Genomic DNA, 14840 nt, shown 5'->3' with positions numbered 1-14840 from the left:
GGGAATAAGGGATTCTATCAAAAAGAAACCAACAGAAAACTGAGAAACCTGTTTTTACTTTACTGTTCAAGTGCCTATCCCATAAAAAGACTGCAAGGGATAGCTCAAATTCTTGCAATTAGTTGATTTGTCTGTAAGAGATACTTAGTCTTGCCTACACCGGTGGTTTGATAGTATGTAGTGTTCCCATAACGTATCAGGAAATCTGAAGAGGAGCGTGAAGGTTCTTTATTTTGGTGGATGATGTGAAATGGGCTGAAGATACTTCTCTACAATTCCTAGGTGATCCATGTTGGAACTGCAGCTTTCATTACAGTTAACTATGATTTGTACTGATGCTAATATATTAGCAGTCTCAACGGAGACAAGGAATCACCGATTTAAATGGTCATAACAAATGTTCTGGTCTTTTCATAAACAAAAGTGGTTTTACTCTAATGTTAACTGTTGTGAGGCTGCAGGATGTTTTTCAGTAGCAGAGTCCTTAATTTGGTAATGCTCACAAATGTCACATTTGCTTGGGTAAAACTGGAAGAAGAGGGGGAGGTAAGCTTCCATTTAGTATTAAGTTTTGCATTTTGAAGATGAGAGACAAAACATCCTTCTAGGGAAAAAGGGTATATCTTTAAATTATCCAGTATGTGTAGTCATCTTTTCCGTATAGGGCGAGCTCTTCCCTGTCATTTAAAAGCTTTAGTCTTTAGGTATACACTATATTACGTATGCCATAATATTCATAATCATATGATAGTATTCCTTTTGATACTTGAGTAACTTACATTCACACAAGTTATGAAAAAAGTAATAGTTTGCCACTTCAATAGACGATTCTAATTTTCCAGAAAACTTACTTGTTCTCTTTGGAGTTGTGCATTTTTCTGAAGATGTAAATTCCATGAAGGGTACTACTGTTAAGCTAATTTGTATTCCAGGTAACCATTTCCTGAACAAGCTAGCTGGAATAATATTGGTTGAATTATTGAATTTATTGGCACAGCCCTAGCTTTAACTGTATTTCCAAACGTTCCATGGTCTCACTGTTTGTTCTCATGCATGTTAACATTTAAAACTGTGTTCTGATGGTCTAACTCATTTATATTACATTCTGTACTGGATATTATGTGCGTGTGTTTTTAACACTCTAGTACTGGAAAAAATATTTTTGTTGTACTTAAGAAAACAAGGCTCTGGACTTTCCTGGCTTTTAAAGTCACGTAATTAGGATGTAGTGGTAAATAAATATTGTCTCTGTATGTAAATTCTAGTGCATGTTACATATACTTTTTTCCTACAGACATTGACGATGCTCAAATTCTTCCACGTCCACCTCGAGTCAGACATTTTTCACAGAGTGAGGATGCTCCAAGTGAAGTTTTTGGTGCATTAAATGAGGAACAGCCACTGCCACGAAGCAGCAGCACCTCTGACATCCTGGAACCATTCGCAGTTGAACGAGCCAAAGGTGCAGTTCCTGTCATTGACAGTTCATCCCATCATGCTCCAAGCTTACAGAGTTCCACTGAGACCTCTTCAATGCATAGATCCACTGAAAGCCATATCACTGATACAAATAGCAGAGAGTCCTCCTTGGAAGTTGGGGATAGTATTTATGACCATCTTTGTCATTTAATAGGGCCGGTAGAATTTGCAAACACAGCCTTTGAACAAAGCCAGTATGTTGACCTTGAAGGTGAAGATGATCTCCTTTCCTCTCTGAGAGAATATCTTAAAGAAAAAGAAGAACTTTGCGGTAACTTTGAGATAGATAAATGTGAGGCTTCTGCTCACGAAGTTGATACATCACTAAATAGGAATGATAGATTACCACTGGACGGATTAGAAAATAGAGATCAGACCGGTCAATGCACGAATAGCATCACTGTTACAGAAAGAGCCGATAACACAGAGCTGCACCTAGAACAAAACCAAAGTGGCTTTATAAGTAATATTGCACCCACTCAAGTAGACATTTTTACAAGAAATCAAGCGCTTGATAAAGCCAGACAGTTAAATACTGACAAACAATATGAAAGTGTGTTCAATCATGGGTCAAGTAGTCCTAGCAGCAAAGAAGGGAAGAGATACCTGTACAGGCAAGCAGCCACTGAAGCTGATGTAGATTCAGCTGTGGAAGCAGCGGTAGCTGAAAAGCATAAAAGTGCCCAGTTTAATGAAAAAGTAACCAACTCACGTGTTACGCATGCAAAGAAAATTCTTCCTAAAGCACAAGTTAACCCTCAAATGCCTCACAGCACAGGCACAAGCAAACTGTCACCAACTAAAAGGAGTATATCTGAAACTGTAACTCATAGGGCCAAAATCATGAAAATAACGACTAAAAAAAGAAATAGTGTTCACGTTACTTTTAGGCCATCTACAGAATCGGTTCAATTTTACAATCCTCTTGAGAGCAAAGAGGCTGCTTGGAAAGCAAGACTTCGTAAACTCAGTGGCTTCAGTAGTAGCGGTAGTGGTAGCAGCAACAGCGGTACCAGTGCAAGCACTAGCTCATCAGCTGTCACGGAGCTGGTTAGACCTGGAATATATAGACCTCTAGATGCGATCAATGCTGCTTCAGCTGGCAGCAAGCAAATTAAGGAATCTACAGAAACTCAAGCAGCCATGTTGCAAAAAGAAGGTATTGCAGTTAATCAGTTCCATAATCGTAGTGCCTTTAGAGCTTCAGGTCAGGAGTCAGCGCAACAGCAGGGCTCCCTGGGTGGTGTTTATAAAACTGTTGTACATGCTCTTTCGAAGCCGAAGGCAAATGTTTCCCCACAGAGGCAGAACAGAATGCCAGCAGAGGCTCCACTGAGGGATCTGTACAGTCATGTAATGGGCTATTTTGGAAGGAAAGCTGCAGGTGAGCACTAACAGTGTGCAGAGCGCAAAAGGAGAAGGGCAGCACCAGTTTGGCTTAATGCAACTGAAGCAAGCTCTGATAAGCAATCAAAAGGCTTTGGGATGATCACTGCTTTCCCTGTTTGGTTATGCATGCGCCTACAGCCAGCTGATTTTTCTCCCAGCATAAGTTACTTTTACATACTTTAAATTACTAATTTCCCTTTTCAAGATATTTAGTTGAACCTCTTTGCTGCTGAAGACCATTAGGTTAGGGAAGAGGAAGAGACAGTAAATGACCTAATAAAGGATTAAGCCTTGAGAATTTTGAATTTTCATCTACCATGCAGAGCCTTAAAATTCAGCCTACTGAATGATTGGCATATGCATATTTTACCAGAATGTGCTATTCCACTCTGAGTGTAGTTTGTTTGTCAGACGGACCTGGCTCTTGACCAGCTAGGTTGAACTAATTGTATTTCTGGTTCATTTAGTGTGTTTTCTTCTTCCTCCTCCTCCTCCTCCTCCTCTTCCTCCTCTTCCTTCTTTTTCTCCTCCAAAACAAAAAAAGCCCCTCAAATTTATATTTGGAGGTCAGTTTAGATAACTTTTAAAAAATAGTCTTAAACAGAAATCTCCTATTACTGGAATGATTTAATTACGACGGTTCTCTGTGAGTCTAATCATAAGGTTTTGTTTGAATCTTTTTCAAAACATGCTGTAGACGTTTCTGAATTCATTCATCAAAATGGATGCAGTTATATCTTGTCAACATCTTTTATTGCTTTCTTTTTTTCTTGGAATCGTGGATGTTCATGAAGGTCTCATGATAGTCCTTCTCCTGCTAACTGAGACCTCTGTGGACTGGTCAAAAAAGAAGGCTGTCGCTCTAATATCCATTGTCTTACTTCACATTTTAAATAACCTTAAATGAACAATAAATTAACTTTCAGCAGTAATGTAGGTTTTCTTTTTTCCCATTGTTATGCTGGCATGATTAACAGAGGATTCTGTAATGCATCCTGCATCGAGATGTTAATGCCACCTGAGGGCAGTCTTTGTAAGCATAGCACTGCAAGAGCGTGACTGTCATGGGTCTCAAAAAAGCGATTTGCTTCTCTGCAGAATCTAGACTTCTGAAAAAGTGATATCTAGAAAGCACTAATTTTAGAAATACATTTTATTTAAAATCTGTAACATCTAACAGAGCCTCACTATTAGAATAAACTACACTGTGGTCTCATGAAAGATGACACTGAGGGAAAAATTCTTACAGAGAAAACATGAACTGGAATAACTTGAAGACTTTAAAGGCGAAGATCATGAAGTCAGGTGTAACAGCCACAGTTAAATATGAACAGTATAGTTACATCAAAAATATAACACTGATAAATGAGTGAACTTAATTAATTGTTCATAACCATTGACCACCCAGAGTTTGAATTTTCATTCCATGTACTAGCATGTAGTTTTATTACATAAGACTTCCTTTGCACTATTTATACTAACTGTATACGGTGCTGCATTGACATATGTCATTACTACATATTACAACCTAGTTTACTTTTTCCACAACGTGGCTCTTCATTAGGAATGCAATGAAGAAGGAGCCTGTAGGAATCATATAAAATTTTTAGGATTTATTACTTACTTTTTGTGATACGGAGGAAGAATATATGCTGTATCCTTAAAGCAAGCATTAACAACTTTGAGTAGTGCTTACCTATAAGCTTCTTGCTCTTAAAGGTGGTACTGGAAATCAACTAACCCCTGCTTAGTGGGAAGAAGAAGCCGTACTAATTCTTAAAATAGAATCTGCTTTAAAAGAGGGAAATTCTTAAAATGCATGTTTGGCAATTTTGATTGTTTGTTTGTTTGTTTGTTTCTGTTAATTAGCAGGGTTTTTTCTGTTTTTACCTTTGTTTTGAAAATGTCTTGATGTGTTCTTTACTATATACAGTTGTTCATTTGCTTTTAGCTAATAGAGAGGACATGAGTCAAAAGCTGCACCCTATTGATAGTGATATTGGCAGTAGCAATACAAATGTTCCTGACCTCATGGATGAATTTATAGCTGAGAGACTCCGCAGTGGTAGTGCACTGGTAAGCCTTTAAACTTCCTACATTTCAATATGTAAGTCTGCATATATGTGTGAACTCGTCAATGATGTTATAAATCAGTTCACTGAAACATATTTCTCTGGATTTTATGAATCAGAAAGAATTAAGAGTATCACTTAATTATCCCTTGCCTTTGACATAGATTCATGCCATTTTATGCCATTTGTGTTTTCATCTCTCTTAAATCTTCATTGTGGAAGCAATGCGGAAGTTACTGTCAGATGAATAGTTTTCATTGAATTAAACGGCCTTAATTGCACCTGTAAAGATCTTTGTACACAGACACTTTCAGAATAATAGTTTATATGTAAATTTGCAGTCCTCAGTGTGGTATGTAGTTAGGTATCATGCTGTAGTATGGTACTATTCTCTCCAGGTATCGTGAGCGCAACAGACTACGAAACTACACCAGTATATGTTTTTCCTTCATTTTTTTGTTTCACTTACAAGTGTTGAATAATTTCTTGTAAATAGTTCTCTGCTAATTGAACCAACTTTTCATATGCTTTCTTTGTACACTTTTCCAGAAGTGTCATGTTGTTTGGAATGTCATTCATAATGAGAAATTGTAATCAATTTTAAGTCAAGAATTTCTGGTTACTGTTGAATGCTTACAGAACGAGACAACTGATTTGAAGAGATAAGTGTTTTATTAACTAGCAATAAAAGGGGAAATATTAAAATTTAAAAGTTGCAAATGAAGAACAGAACGGGTGACAATTTAAATGTAGCATTTCAAAGTTGTTCAGTTCTTTTTGGTGCTTAGAATTTTTTAAGATTTTTCTTTTAAGGTCGTTTTAAGACACACTCCTGTAGAAAGTTGTCAACAAGTAGTTTAGTTGTTGCTAATAAGGGGCAGAACAACCTTCAGTGAAGTGATTAGAAAAATTTGTTTATTTATCATCATCTTTTATAAATGGCAAGAGAGGACTTGCAGAGTTTGTCCAAATGTGTGCTTTTTTTCTTTTGTATTGAACTCATGTTTATGAAATTTGATTGTTGGTGCAAAGTGTTCTTGTTAGTAAGTCTTGAGTTACAAGACGAAAATGCTAACTTGAAATCTATTTTAAAAAAAAAATTAACTTAGTCTGCAAATTAATAAAACAGAATTCATCATAGCTGGCCACAGAAGAAGAGAAAAAGAGAGTGAATACTATTTGTTTTCACATAGGTGGGCAAGAATATTGATTATTAATAGTTCAGACAAGAGAGTTGATACTTTCCTTAGGTAGCAAAAAACAGCCAAGGTAAGTTTGAATAAATATTTTGAAACTGCCACTGATTTTGTAATCTAGCACATAAAAATAGATATGCCTTCTTAAAACAGAGTACCAACTTACTAAGATTAGTTTTAGGTTGTATCTATTGAATGCTAAAACCTTGTATCGTGAAAAGCTTGTCAGTCTGAGTAAATCTCTGATTAATAGTATGGTCGTAAAAGAATAGAGAAGTGACTGGGCCTAGTGTATAAGGAAGTCATCTTCAGTCTCATAATGCATAAAGATTTCAAGCCATTTCATAAAATGGCTTTTCTACTTTATCTCTCTTCCCTCTCAAGCAAACAGTACTATCTGTGAAAAAAACGGCTTAAAGAAAGACTCCAAGTAGAAGACCACCTTACTTTTACATGAGCAAATCTATATGCCTTATTTCTGCTATATGCTGTCTTTGGTGTCCAAGTCAATACCAAGGTTTTGGCTTAATCATAAGAAAATTAATGCATGAATTAGTAAATTCAGTTGGTTGTGGTGTACATGAAATTTTTGCTGATAGCATGGTAGCCTATAGGCCAGAAAACACAAAATTCCTTGACATTTTTTTCTGCTTGTCTCTGGAACCAAGGTTAACAAATTTTCTTTAGTATTTTAGACATAATCTGGAGATAATATACTTTTTTACTATTTTTCTCTCTCAAGTCTTACCTAATAATGTGTGTGGCACATGCTAGTCTGAACCGTAGCCTTTTAAGGTATGTGCCCAAAAATTCATCTTGCAAATAAAATTTGTATTTATGAAATTCTGTGACTGCATGGGTTCTTCACTTACTGCTGCCTGTCTGGGGTTTTGGAAAGTCTTGGCTACATATGTAGTGTGATGACAATTTCTGGTTTAGGTACTTGGGAACTATTTGTTACGTTCTGACATTTGCAAATGTGGGATTGCTCTTTCCATTTTATGTAAATAAGCCATCCAAGATTGTAAGATAATTTATGTCTCTTCAATGTTTAGAATGTGACAAGAAGAGGAAGCAGTCCTGGCAGCCTGGAAGTTCCTAAAGACCTTCCTGATATATTGAACAAACAGAACCAAATGCGTCCTATCGACGACCCAGGCGTGCCTTCCGAATGGACATCACCTGCCAGTGCGGGCAGCAGTGACCTCATCAGTTCAGATAGCCACTCTGACTCTTTCAGCGCCTTCCAGTATGATGGCCGCAAATTTGAAAGCAAGTGTATTTTTCCGAAAGTAGTAGTGTTTTTGATTGCTTGCTTGCAAATTTCTCTTTTCTTTCTTTTAAAGTTATATGCCAGTAGTCTTCTATACAGAGAGCTTATTTTGATTTCCCGTTGAAATCATTAGCGAGTTAATGGAGCAAGCAGAGTTCTTGAGAGAGGCTATCATGTTTATAGTATACTAAACAAAACAGCACTGGAATACTACTGCGCAAAAAGCAGAACAACAATGAACAGACGTTAGAAAGCAATATTGTCTTCTCCCTGGAGCGTATCCGTCTGTTTTGCACAAAATATAAAGATGAAAGGTTACTTATTTTGGAAGTTATTTTAATTCTTTTGAAAACAGTTAGGTAAAATTTAAAGAAGGGCTTCTGACATTGTTACAGCGGTCTTTGTGTAGCTATAGATTAATCAAGATACTAAGTGTAATATTATGGTAACGTTAGTGTGCTTTGTTTGATATCCTAATGCTTTTCATTTGTTTCATTTATCCATTCCCACTCTTGTTCAACAGAAGGGGTCATTATGGTTGCTAGGAATTATGACTTCATGTATTATGTAAGAGAGAAATAATGTTTCTATGGTAGAAATTATTGAAGAAATTACAATTTTTAGATATGTAGATGTTATGCAACTAAGCGATGTTATTTAAACCTACATTTCAGCATGACATTTTGTCTTTAGTGTTGAAAAAGCCATTTCTTAGAATATCATTTGCCGTAATATTTTTAGTTTGAAGTTAGTGCTTTAACAGTCAACTTGGATATTTCTTCCAGCTTGTAAATTTTGCAAATAAATTCCTTAATGTATGTTTCCATTATTTTTACTTTATTCTCATGTAGATGAACTTACAGCAACTAAGCAGAATACAGGACATGCAACAGGAATGTCTTCTCCAGAAGTACAGTCACAGTTTTGTGACAGAAATGAGACTATTCATAATAGTCAAATACTTTTTGCTGTTACATTTTACGTAAATTTTGCAACAGTGTGTTAGTAGCATAGGAGATGCACATACAAATTTTACATGGAGGATTTTGGAGGTGCTGGGCTTTTGGTTTTTATATTAGTGATATTTTTAGGTCGTAAGTTAATACAGTACTTTCCTCATACAGATTTCAGCTTTGGCACTGAAGCAGGGACACCAGCTTCCACTGACGTTGATGCAATTTCAGGACAGCAACAAAGTGCCGAGGAGCAAGAAGTGGCCAGTCTAACTACACTCCACATAGATTCGGAAACAAGTAGTCTCAATCAGCAACCATTGTCTGCTGAAGCTGCAACTATTACTGGTAAAGTAGTTAAAAAAAAAAAAAAACCTAAAAAAAAAAAAGTAGTCTCAATCAGCAACCATTGTCTGCTGAAGCTGCAACTATTACTGGTAAAGTAGTTAAAAAAAAAAAAAAACCCTAAAAAAGGCGCATTTATTTCAGAAATTTTCCACCCATCCTGAAGAATGCAAGTTCCAGCTTCTGCAATGAATCTTTATTCTATATAAGATGATTCTTGGATTTCAATTATTTTTTGATTGCTATTGAAAAGTAATGTATGAAATAACATAAGTGGAAAACCTTTGTCTGACTTAGTTACCCATATGATCCTTGGCTTGGTGCTAAATGTATTTTAAACCCTTCATGAGAAAATCTATACAATTACCAGGGAGAAAACTCTTATCACATAATGTATGCTAGATCTCTTACAAGTGTCCTTTTATTACTGGTAGTCAAATAGCTAATTTTCAGGAAGGGTTTTTTCCTTGGAAGGCTTTGACAGCGCTCTTTCAAACCAGTGTATCACACTGAAGTATCATGGGATTCTTTTATGTACATCCATCTTAACCTCTCTCTGTATTGTCTGTTGTGTAACTGGGAGCTTTTAATATGCAAAATGTTAGTTATTGTGTCCTGTAAGATCAGTTTCCACTTGTGTAACTTAAGAATTCTTTTTCTTTTAGTACTTTCCCTGTTGTTTTCATGAACAAGTAAGCCTGTTAGGAAGCAGTGTTTCACAGCCTCAGTTGATGAGCTTGAGGCTCCACCAGTTTACATTGCAACTGTTTCTTGAGAAAGAGAGGTAGAATGGCAATTAGGTTAGCAACCACCAAGTGATGCATTTAACCCAAATTGAATGGGCTCCTTTCTGAAAGAGAGAATCTCCCTCTCTGAGGAGCATTTGGAAGAACAGTCTCTTGCCAGATTTTGTAAATGAGAAGTAAAGATGTCCATAGTCATTTTCATACTCCGTGTTCCGTAACTGTAACGCACTACCATTCCTCTTACAACCCTGGGAACAAGTACCTATTTATCTGTGAAAGCTTATAGCTACATACAGTGTCTTGTTCTCTGTGAGAAATCAAACTCTGCATTTTCAGAGATATTGAAAGACATCTTTACTTCCACCGCCACAATTTTCACTTTCGAAAATTGCCTTCCTGCTGAAAGAAGCATGGTATTAGCTTTCTTGGACATTGTTGTTCAGCTTGTTCAACAATGTTCAGCTTGACTTTCGTTCTCTTCATTTTTCTCTTTGCTGTGTGCTTGTTGAAAGTCCTTGCAGAAAATCTGTTCTTTTTCTGTTTGTTTGTTTTTATATGTTAATAATTTCATTGCTGTTCAGTATTTTTGTCCAAGTTTGCAGTATAATTGAATTGATAAGATTGCAGTTAATGACTGAGTTGTCCACTGAGAAATTCTGTGGCTGTCTCTTCTTGTTGTTTGGACCACTGTTTTAGAGAGGCAGCTTTTGTGTGTCACATGCATTTAGCTGGGTTTCCTGAGGAAGCAAGACTTGTGCAATTACACTGTCTGTCTCTGTCTGACTGTTCCATGCCCCCAACAATGTTGGAGCTCATTGTCTAATTTCTGCTAAATTGACGTAGAAGAAGAAAACAGAAACACATTATTTTCTTTGAAATTTTAAGAAAGATAGGCAGCTATTTAGTGAAAATTGCATGTATGCAGAGTCCCATAACAGGGAGGCTGCAATGTGAATTCACTATATTAGATCCCAGCGAATCCATGCAGAAACTCACTTTGGTGGTTCTGCTGCTCAGAAATCAACTTGTTTCTAAATAGTTCTGCTTTGAAGGTTTTTGGAAGGAAGATTTCTTCTTGGCATATAGGCATTATTTCATATTCTTAGCAAATGATTGAGTTTATTATTGATTGCTGTTTACGAGTCCTAGAACAAGTTGCACCCATAGTATTCTCTGTCAAATTTGGATCCACATATACTGGAGTATTTTAGTGCTTCTTAGAAGAATCCAGTTGTTCAGCAAATTTGCCATAATTATTTCTGGCCATTCTCTTCCATCATATGAAGGTCTCCTTCCCTCCCTCCCCTGCCCGCTCTTTCTCTCCCTCTCCTTCCCTCTCTGTCCCTGTCTATCCCCCTCCCCCTCGCTCCACCCCCACCCCCCGAATCACTCTTTCTCGCTCTTTCTCTTGATCTACTTTCATCCATCCCCACTTAATGAGCAGAGTGGAAGAGAAGTAGGAAAAGATTTCTCTGAGCATCTTTTAAGTGTGTATTTTACATTATCTTTGTGTGCATGTGGAAAACGAGCGATCAGTAGTGAGAGGAGAGTACCATTACCTGTTGAATGAAACAGTAGTCTGTGTTTGAAGCAGTAGCGTCCATCTCTCCTGCATAGAGGTGTTGATTTAAATTGATGATAAAAGCTTCATTGCCTTTGCCATTTAAAACAGATAGAGACCTTTGCAGTTTAACAATGTAATTAAGTTTGTTTACCACAATTTCTGTTCTGATATTTGACACTGACATTTTCTGTCAAGTTCTTTAAACCATTTGTGCTCTTTGCAAGAAAAAACACTTTGCAGCCAATAATTGGGGAAAATTACTGTTTTAAAAGGCTCGCTTTTTCATTGCTGTCCCTAAAGTTCAGTTTATCTCTAATACTGAACTTCACACATAATATTTTTGGGTCCCAGTTACATTTATCTAAGTGTTAAAATAGGTTTGAATTCTTCCATTTTAACATGTGCTGATGTGCAGGGAAGTATGTGGTGAATATCTGTTCTCTTTTTTCCTGCCGTCTGACTGTTCTGGCCGAACTCAGCTTTTTATAAGGATCTTTAGGCAAATTCCGGAAGTGAAACTAAGGTAGTGCAGAAGAAAAATACAAATACCTACTTCCTCTCCACAGACCTCTCAGCAGAGGAGCCCAAATAGTTGCCTAGAGAGGTTGCTCAGTGGTATGTATGTGGTGAATATCTGTTCTCTTTTTTCCTGCCGTCTGACTGTTCTGGCCGAACTCAGCTTTTTATAAGGATCTTTAGGCAAATTCCGGAAGTGAAACTAAGGTAGTGCAGAAGAAAAATACAAATACCTACTTCCTCTCCACAGACCTCTCAGCAGAGGAGCCCAAATAGTTGCCTAGAGAGGTTGCTCAGTGGTGATCGTGGAAAAATGCCTTTGCAGCACTGCCATTCAAACACTTGTATTTTCCTGTCTTAGAGGAAATAACATTCCTCTGAGTATACAGAACTCTCCCTCCATATGGATTTTCTCAGCCCAATCAGCAGATAAACATCAAAGATTGTCAGTTACTGGTTTAAGCTTTTATATTTTCTAAGTTAACTTGCATACATCCATAAACCTGGAAGAGCAGATGTTTCAGGAAAATTTCTGCTTAAACACTTTGCCGGAGAGAAATTTAGGTGAGGGAATGTGGAGAGAAATTTGACTGGTTCAGAACACTGAAAGCGCTGCAGAAAAAACACATTTAAAATTATTTGGGCCTAAAATAGAGCTCTGTTAATCCATTTACCTATCTGATTTTGATGTTCATCTTTCAGCTTTCCTGCATGTAATTTGTTTTCTTTCAGAGCACCATTCACAGGGAGATCTGCTTACAGTTTTTATATCTTTTCTTGGCCCGGTTTGATATATAAAACTGATAGCTCAGTTTTCTTTTAATGCTATGTTTAGACAACATTTCAGTAGCTCAAGAAAATAGAAAAGGCTTTTAAGGTAACTGTTAAAAATTGCATTTGCAGGCTCTGAAAGTGCTTCTCCAATCCAATCTGCTCTTGGATCCCGATCACAGACACCCTCTCCTGCCACTCTTCATGCAGATCATATTGAGCAGAAGGATCTGCAGCTGGATGAGAAGCTCCACCACTCTGTTTTACAGACGCCAGATGACCTAGGCAATATCTGGAATAGAAAATACAAACCTGTTCTTTCTTTCTTTTGAATGCAATATAGTGAAGTAGCTAGTATCACATTAGTTGTAAACAATCCTGTACAAGGCTATTTCGTCTGCACTTTTAAAAATATTTAATTACAGTGATTTCCTTTAAAAGCAAACAAAACCCTTTTGCATTTTATCTTGCGTTTCATTGGAATTATTGGCAGTGGATTAATAGTCCACACATTTATAATTGTTCTTCTTGATGCTTAGAGTCGTGGCAGTTTAATCTAGTATGTGGCCCTGCCATGGACTTTTTTATCATTGAAGTACAAATAATAAGACATAATTTTAAAGTAATGTTATAATTTCTCCTTGGAAGTTTGGTTCTTTTCCCTTTCATATTTAAACAAGTTTATGATTACTTCAACTATCTTGGCTATTGAATTCTAGGATACATTCACTTTGTAAATACGAAGTTTCCATTTCTCCCATATTTGGTCTCATGGAAACAGAAGAGTGTCTGATGTATATTTCAGACCCTTTTCCTTTAAGTAGCCTACTGATGGACAGAAATATCATCATTTTGCTTTGTACTTTGAAATCTGCAGCTTAGAAACCATTAGTGTCTCTACCACAGTGGTCCAGATCTTCAAAAGAAGAGGCTATGTGATTAGGCTGAATTCAGATTTAATTTTGATTTTGTATGTCTGTGGGAGCTGCGAGATTTTCAGAAGATCTCAGCAAATTCTGGTGCGGAGGTGTTTTGAAAATCCGTCTGAGAGGGGCGGAAAGGAGATTCTGCATGCCCACTGCTTTAAAACTGTGGCTCGTTAGCTAGTTTAGTGTGGCTGTTCAGCTAGTTAAGTGTGAGCTGAGTAGACTTTAGCCATCGGAATCTATCAAAGTTTTCTTTGTATGGACAAACTAGATTAATCATCTTCTGCCTAAAAAAGATTGTTCATCCATATAACACTGATGTGTAGAGAGAGCTAGGTGAGAGTTAGGCTGTGGTGCTAGGTTACTGAATGTTGCCTCTCCACTCATACAAACTTACTGCTTAAAGAACAGCAGCCAGAGACAAGTTTACTCACCTTTCTCTTCAATTTGCAATAAAATACATTCCTAGTAGATTCAAAGGAAAATTGTCTTTCTATTTTATTGGGAAAAATGAAAAGTTGAAATGTAATTCTGCTTGGAAGCAGGCAAGTGGAGTTCTGCAGATTCATTGACTCCAAAGAATTTAAGACAGGACTTACAAAAGGGGCGGCCTTACTAGGTCCGTCAGATCCGTATTAGGGCTTCAGTAGTGACCTTAAATGTTATTTATGGAAAGAATATAAGAAACAGGACAATTCTTCCTCTACAGAGTTTGATAATAGACATATAGTTAAACATATCCAGCGTTGAGGTGGCTGAATGGGTAAGAAATACCTTACTCTGAAAGCCTGATCTTTTTTTTGCTTTGGTTTTAAGAAAACTATGTGTGTAATAGTTATATCAGAACTTTTCTTTTTCTGGAGAGGTAGATCTCGCTGTACTTTTTTCTTCCATTACAGAAGCTAGTGAATTCCCCTCAGAATGTTGCAGCGTGATGGCTGGGGGAGCGCTTACAGGATGGCACGCAGATGTTGCTACTGTGATGTGGAGGCGAATGCTAGGAATTTTGGGAGATGTCAACAGCATCATGGATCCAGAGATTCATGCCCAGGTTTTTGATTACCTGTGTGAACTGTGGCAGAATCTGGCCAAGGTAAAAGAACTGAACCTCTTCTCCAACCTGACCTGATCGGGCAGGATTTTCAGAAGGAAAAAAACACCACCTTATATACTTCCCTTAAATATTTATCTTTTTGTTTTGTTTTCAATAATTGCAGATAAGAGACAATCTTGGTATTTCAACAGATAACCTAACTTCACCATCTCCACCAGTTTTAATTCCACCACTGAGAATTCTAACACCGTGGCTGTTCAAGGTAAATTTGAGCACTAAGCAGTGAAGCAGAAATAAAAGTTTATGTAGGTGCAGAAGTGTTTAATGTAATTTTTTGATTTATGAATAATAAATATCGTTTTAAAACTGTAGGCAACAATGCTGACCGATAAATACAAACAAGGAAAGCTACATGCTTATAAACTGATTTGTAAGACAATGAAGCGAAGACAAGATGTTTCTCCAAACAGGGATTTTTTAACTCATTTCTACAATATAATGCACTGTGGACTTCTTCATGTTGATCAAGTAAGTTTAATTACAAAATTCAGGTTAA

At 36.9% G+C, this 14840-nt stretch overlaps 1 protein-coding gene across 1 annotated transcript in view; it reads left to right on the top strand.

Moving 5' to 3' along the window:
- The window catches only part of RALGAPA1 (Ral GTPase activating protein catalytic alpha subunit 1), a 128264-nt gene that overhangs the window by 39235 nt on the left and 74189 nt on the right, over positions 1-14840 (top strand). The window contains exons 18-25 of the mRNA XM_019474888.1: positions 1295-2863; positions 4820-4944; positions 7192-7408; positions 8534-8710; positions 12437-12589; positions 14130-14323; positions 14448-14546; positions 14657-14812. Of these exons, the coding sequence (XP_019330433.1) occupies positions 1295-2863; positions 4820-4944; positions 7192-7408; positions 8534-8710; positions 12437-12589; positions 14130-14323; positions 14448-14546; positions 14657-14812 (2690 nt within the window). The remainder of the gene's footprint in view (positions 1-1294; positions 2864-4819; positions 4945-7191; positions 7409-8533; positions 8711-12436; positions 12590-14129; positions 14324-14447; positions 14547-14656; positions 14813-14840) is intronic.

This window comes from Aptenodytes forsteri, unplaced genomic scaffold, assembly GCF_000699145.1.
Source record: "Aptenodytes forsteri isolate BGI_AS27 unplaced genomic scaffold, ASM69914v1 Scaffold108, whole genome shotgun sequence".
In the NCBI taxonomy this organism is placed as follows: Eukaryota; Metazoa; Chordata; class Aves; order Sphenisciformes; family Spheniscidae; genus Aptenodytes; species Aptenodytes forsteri.
The sequence above is the reverse complement of the archived record's forward strand: the minus strand, read 5'-3'. Positions and strand labels throughout refer to the sequence as shown.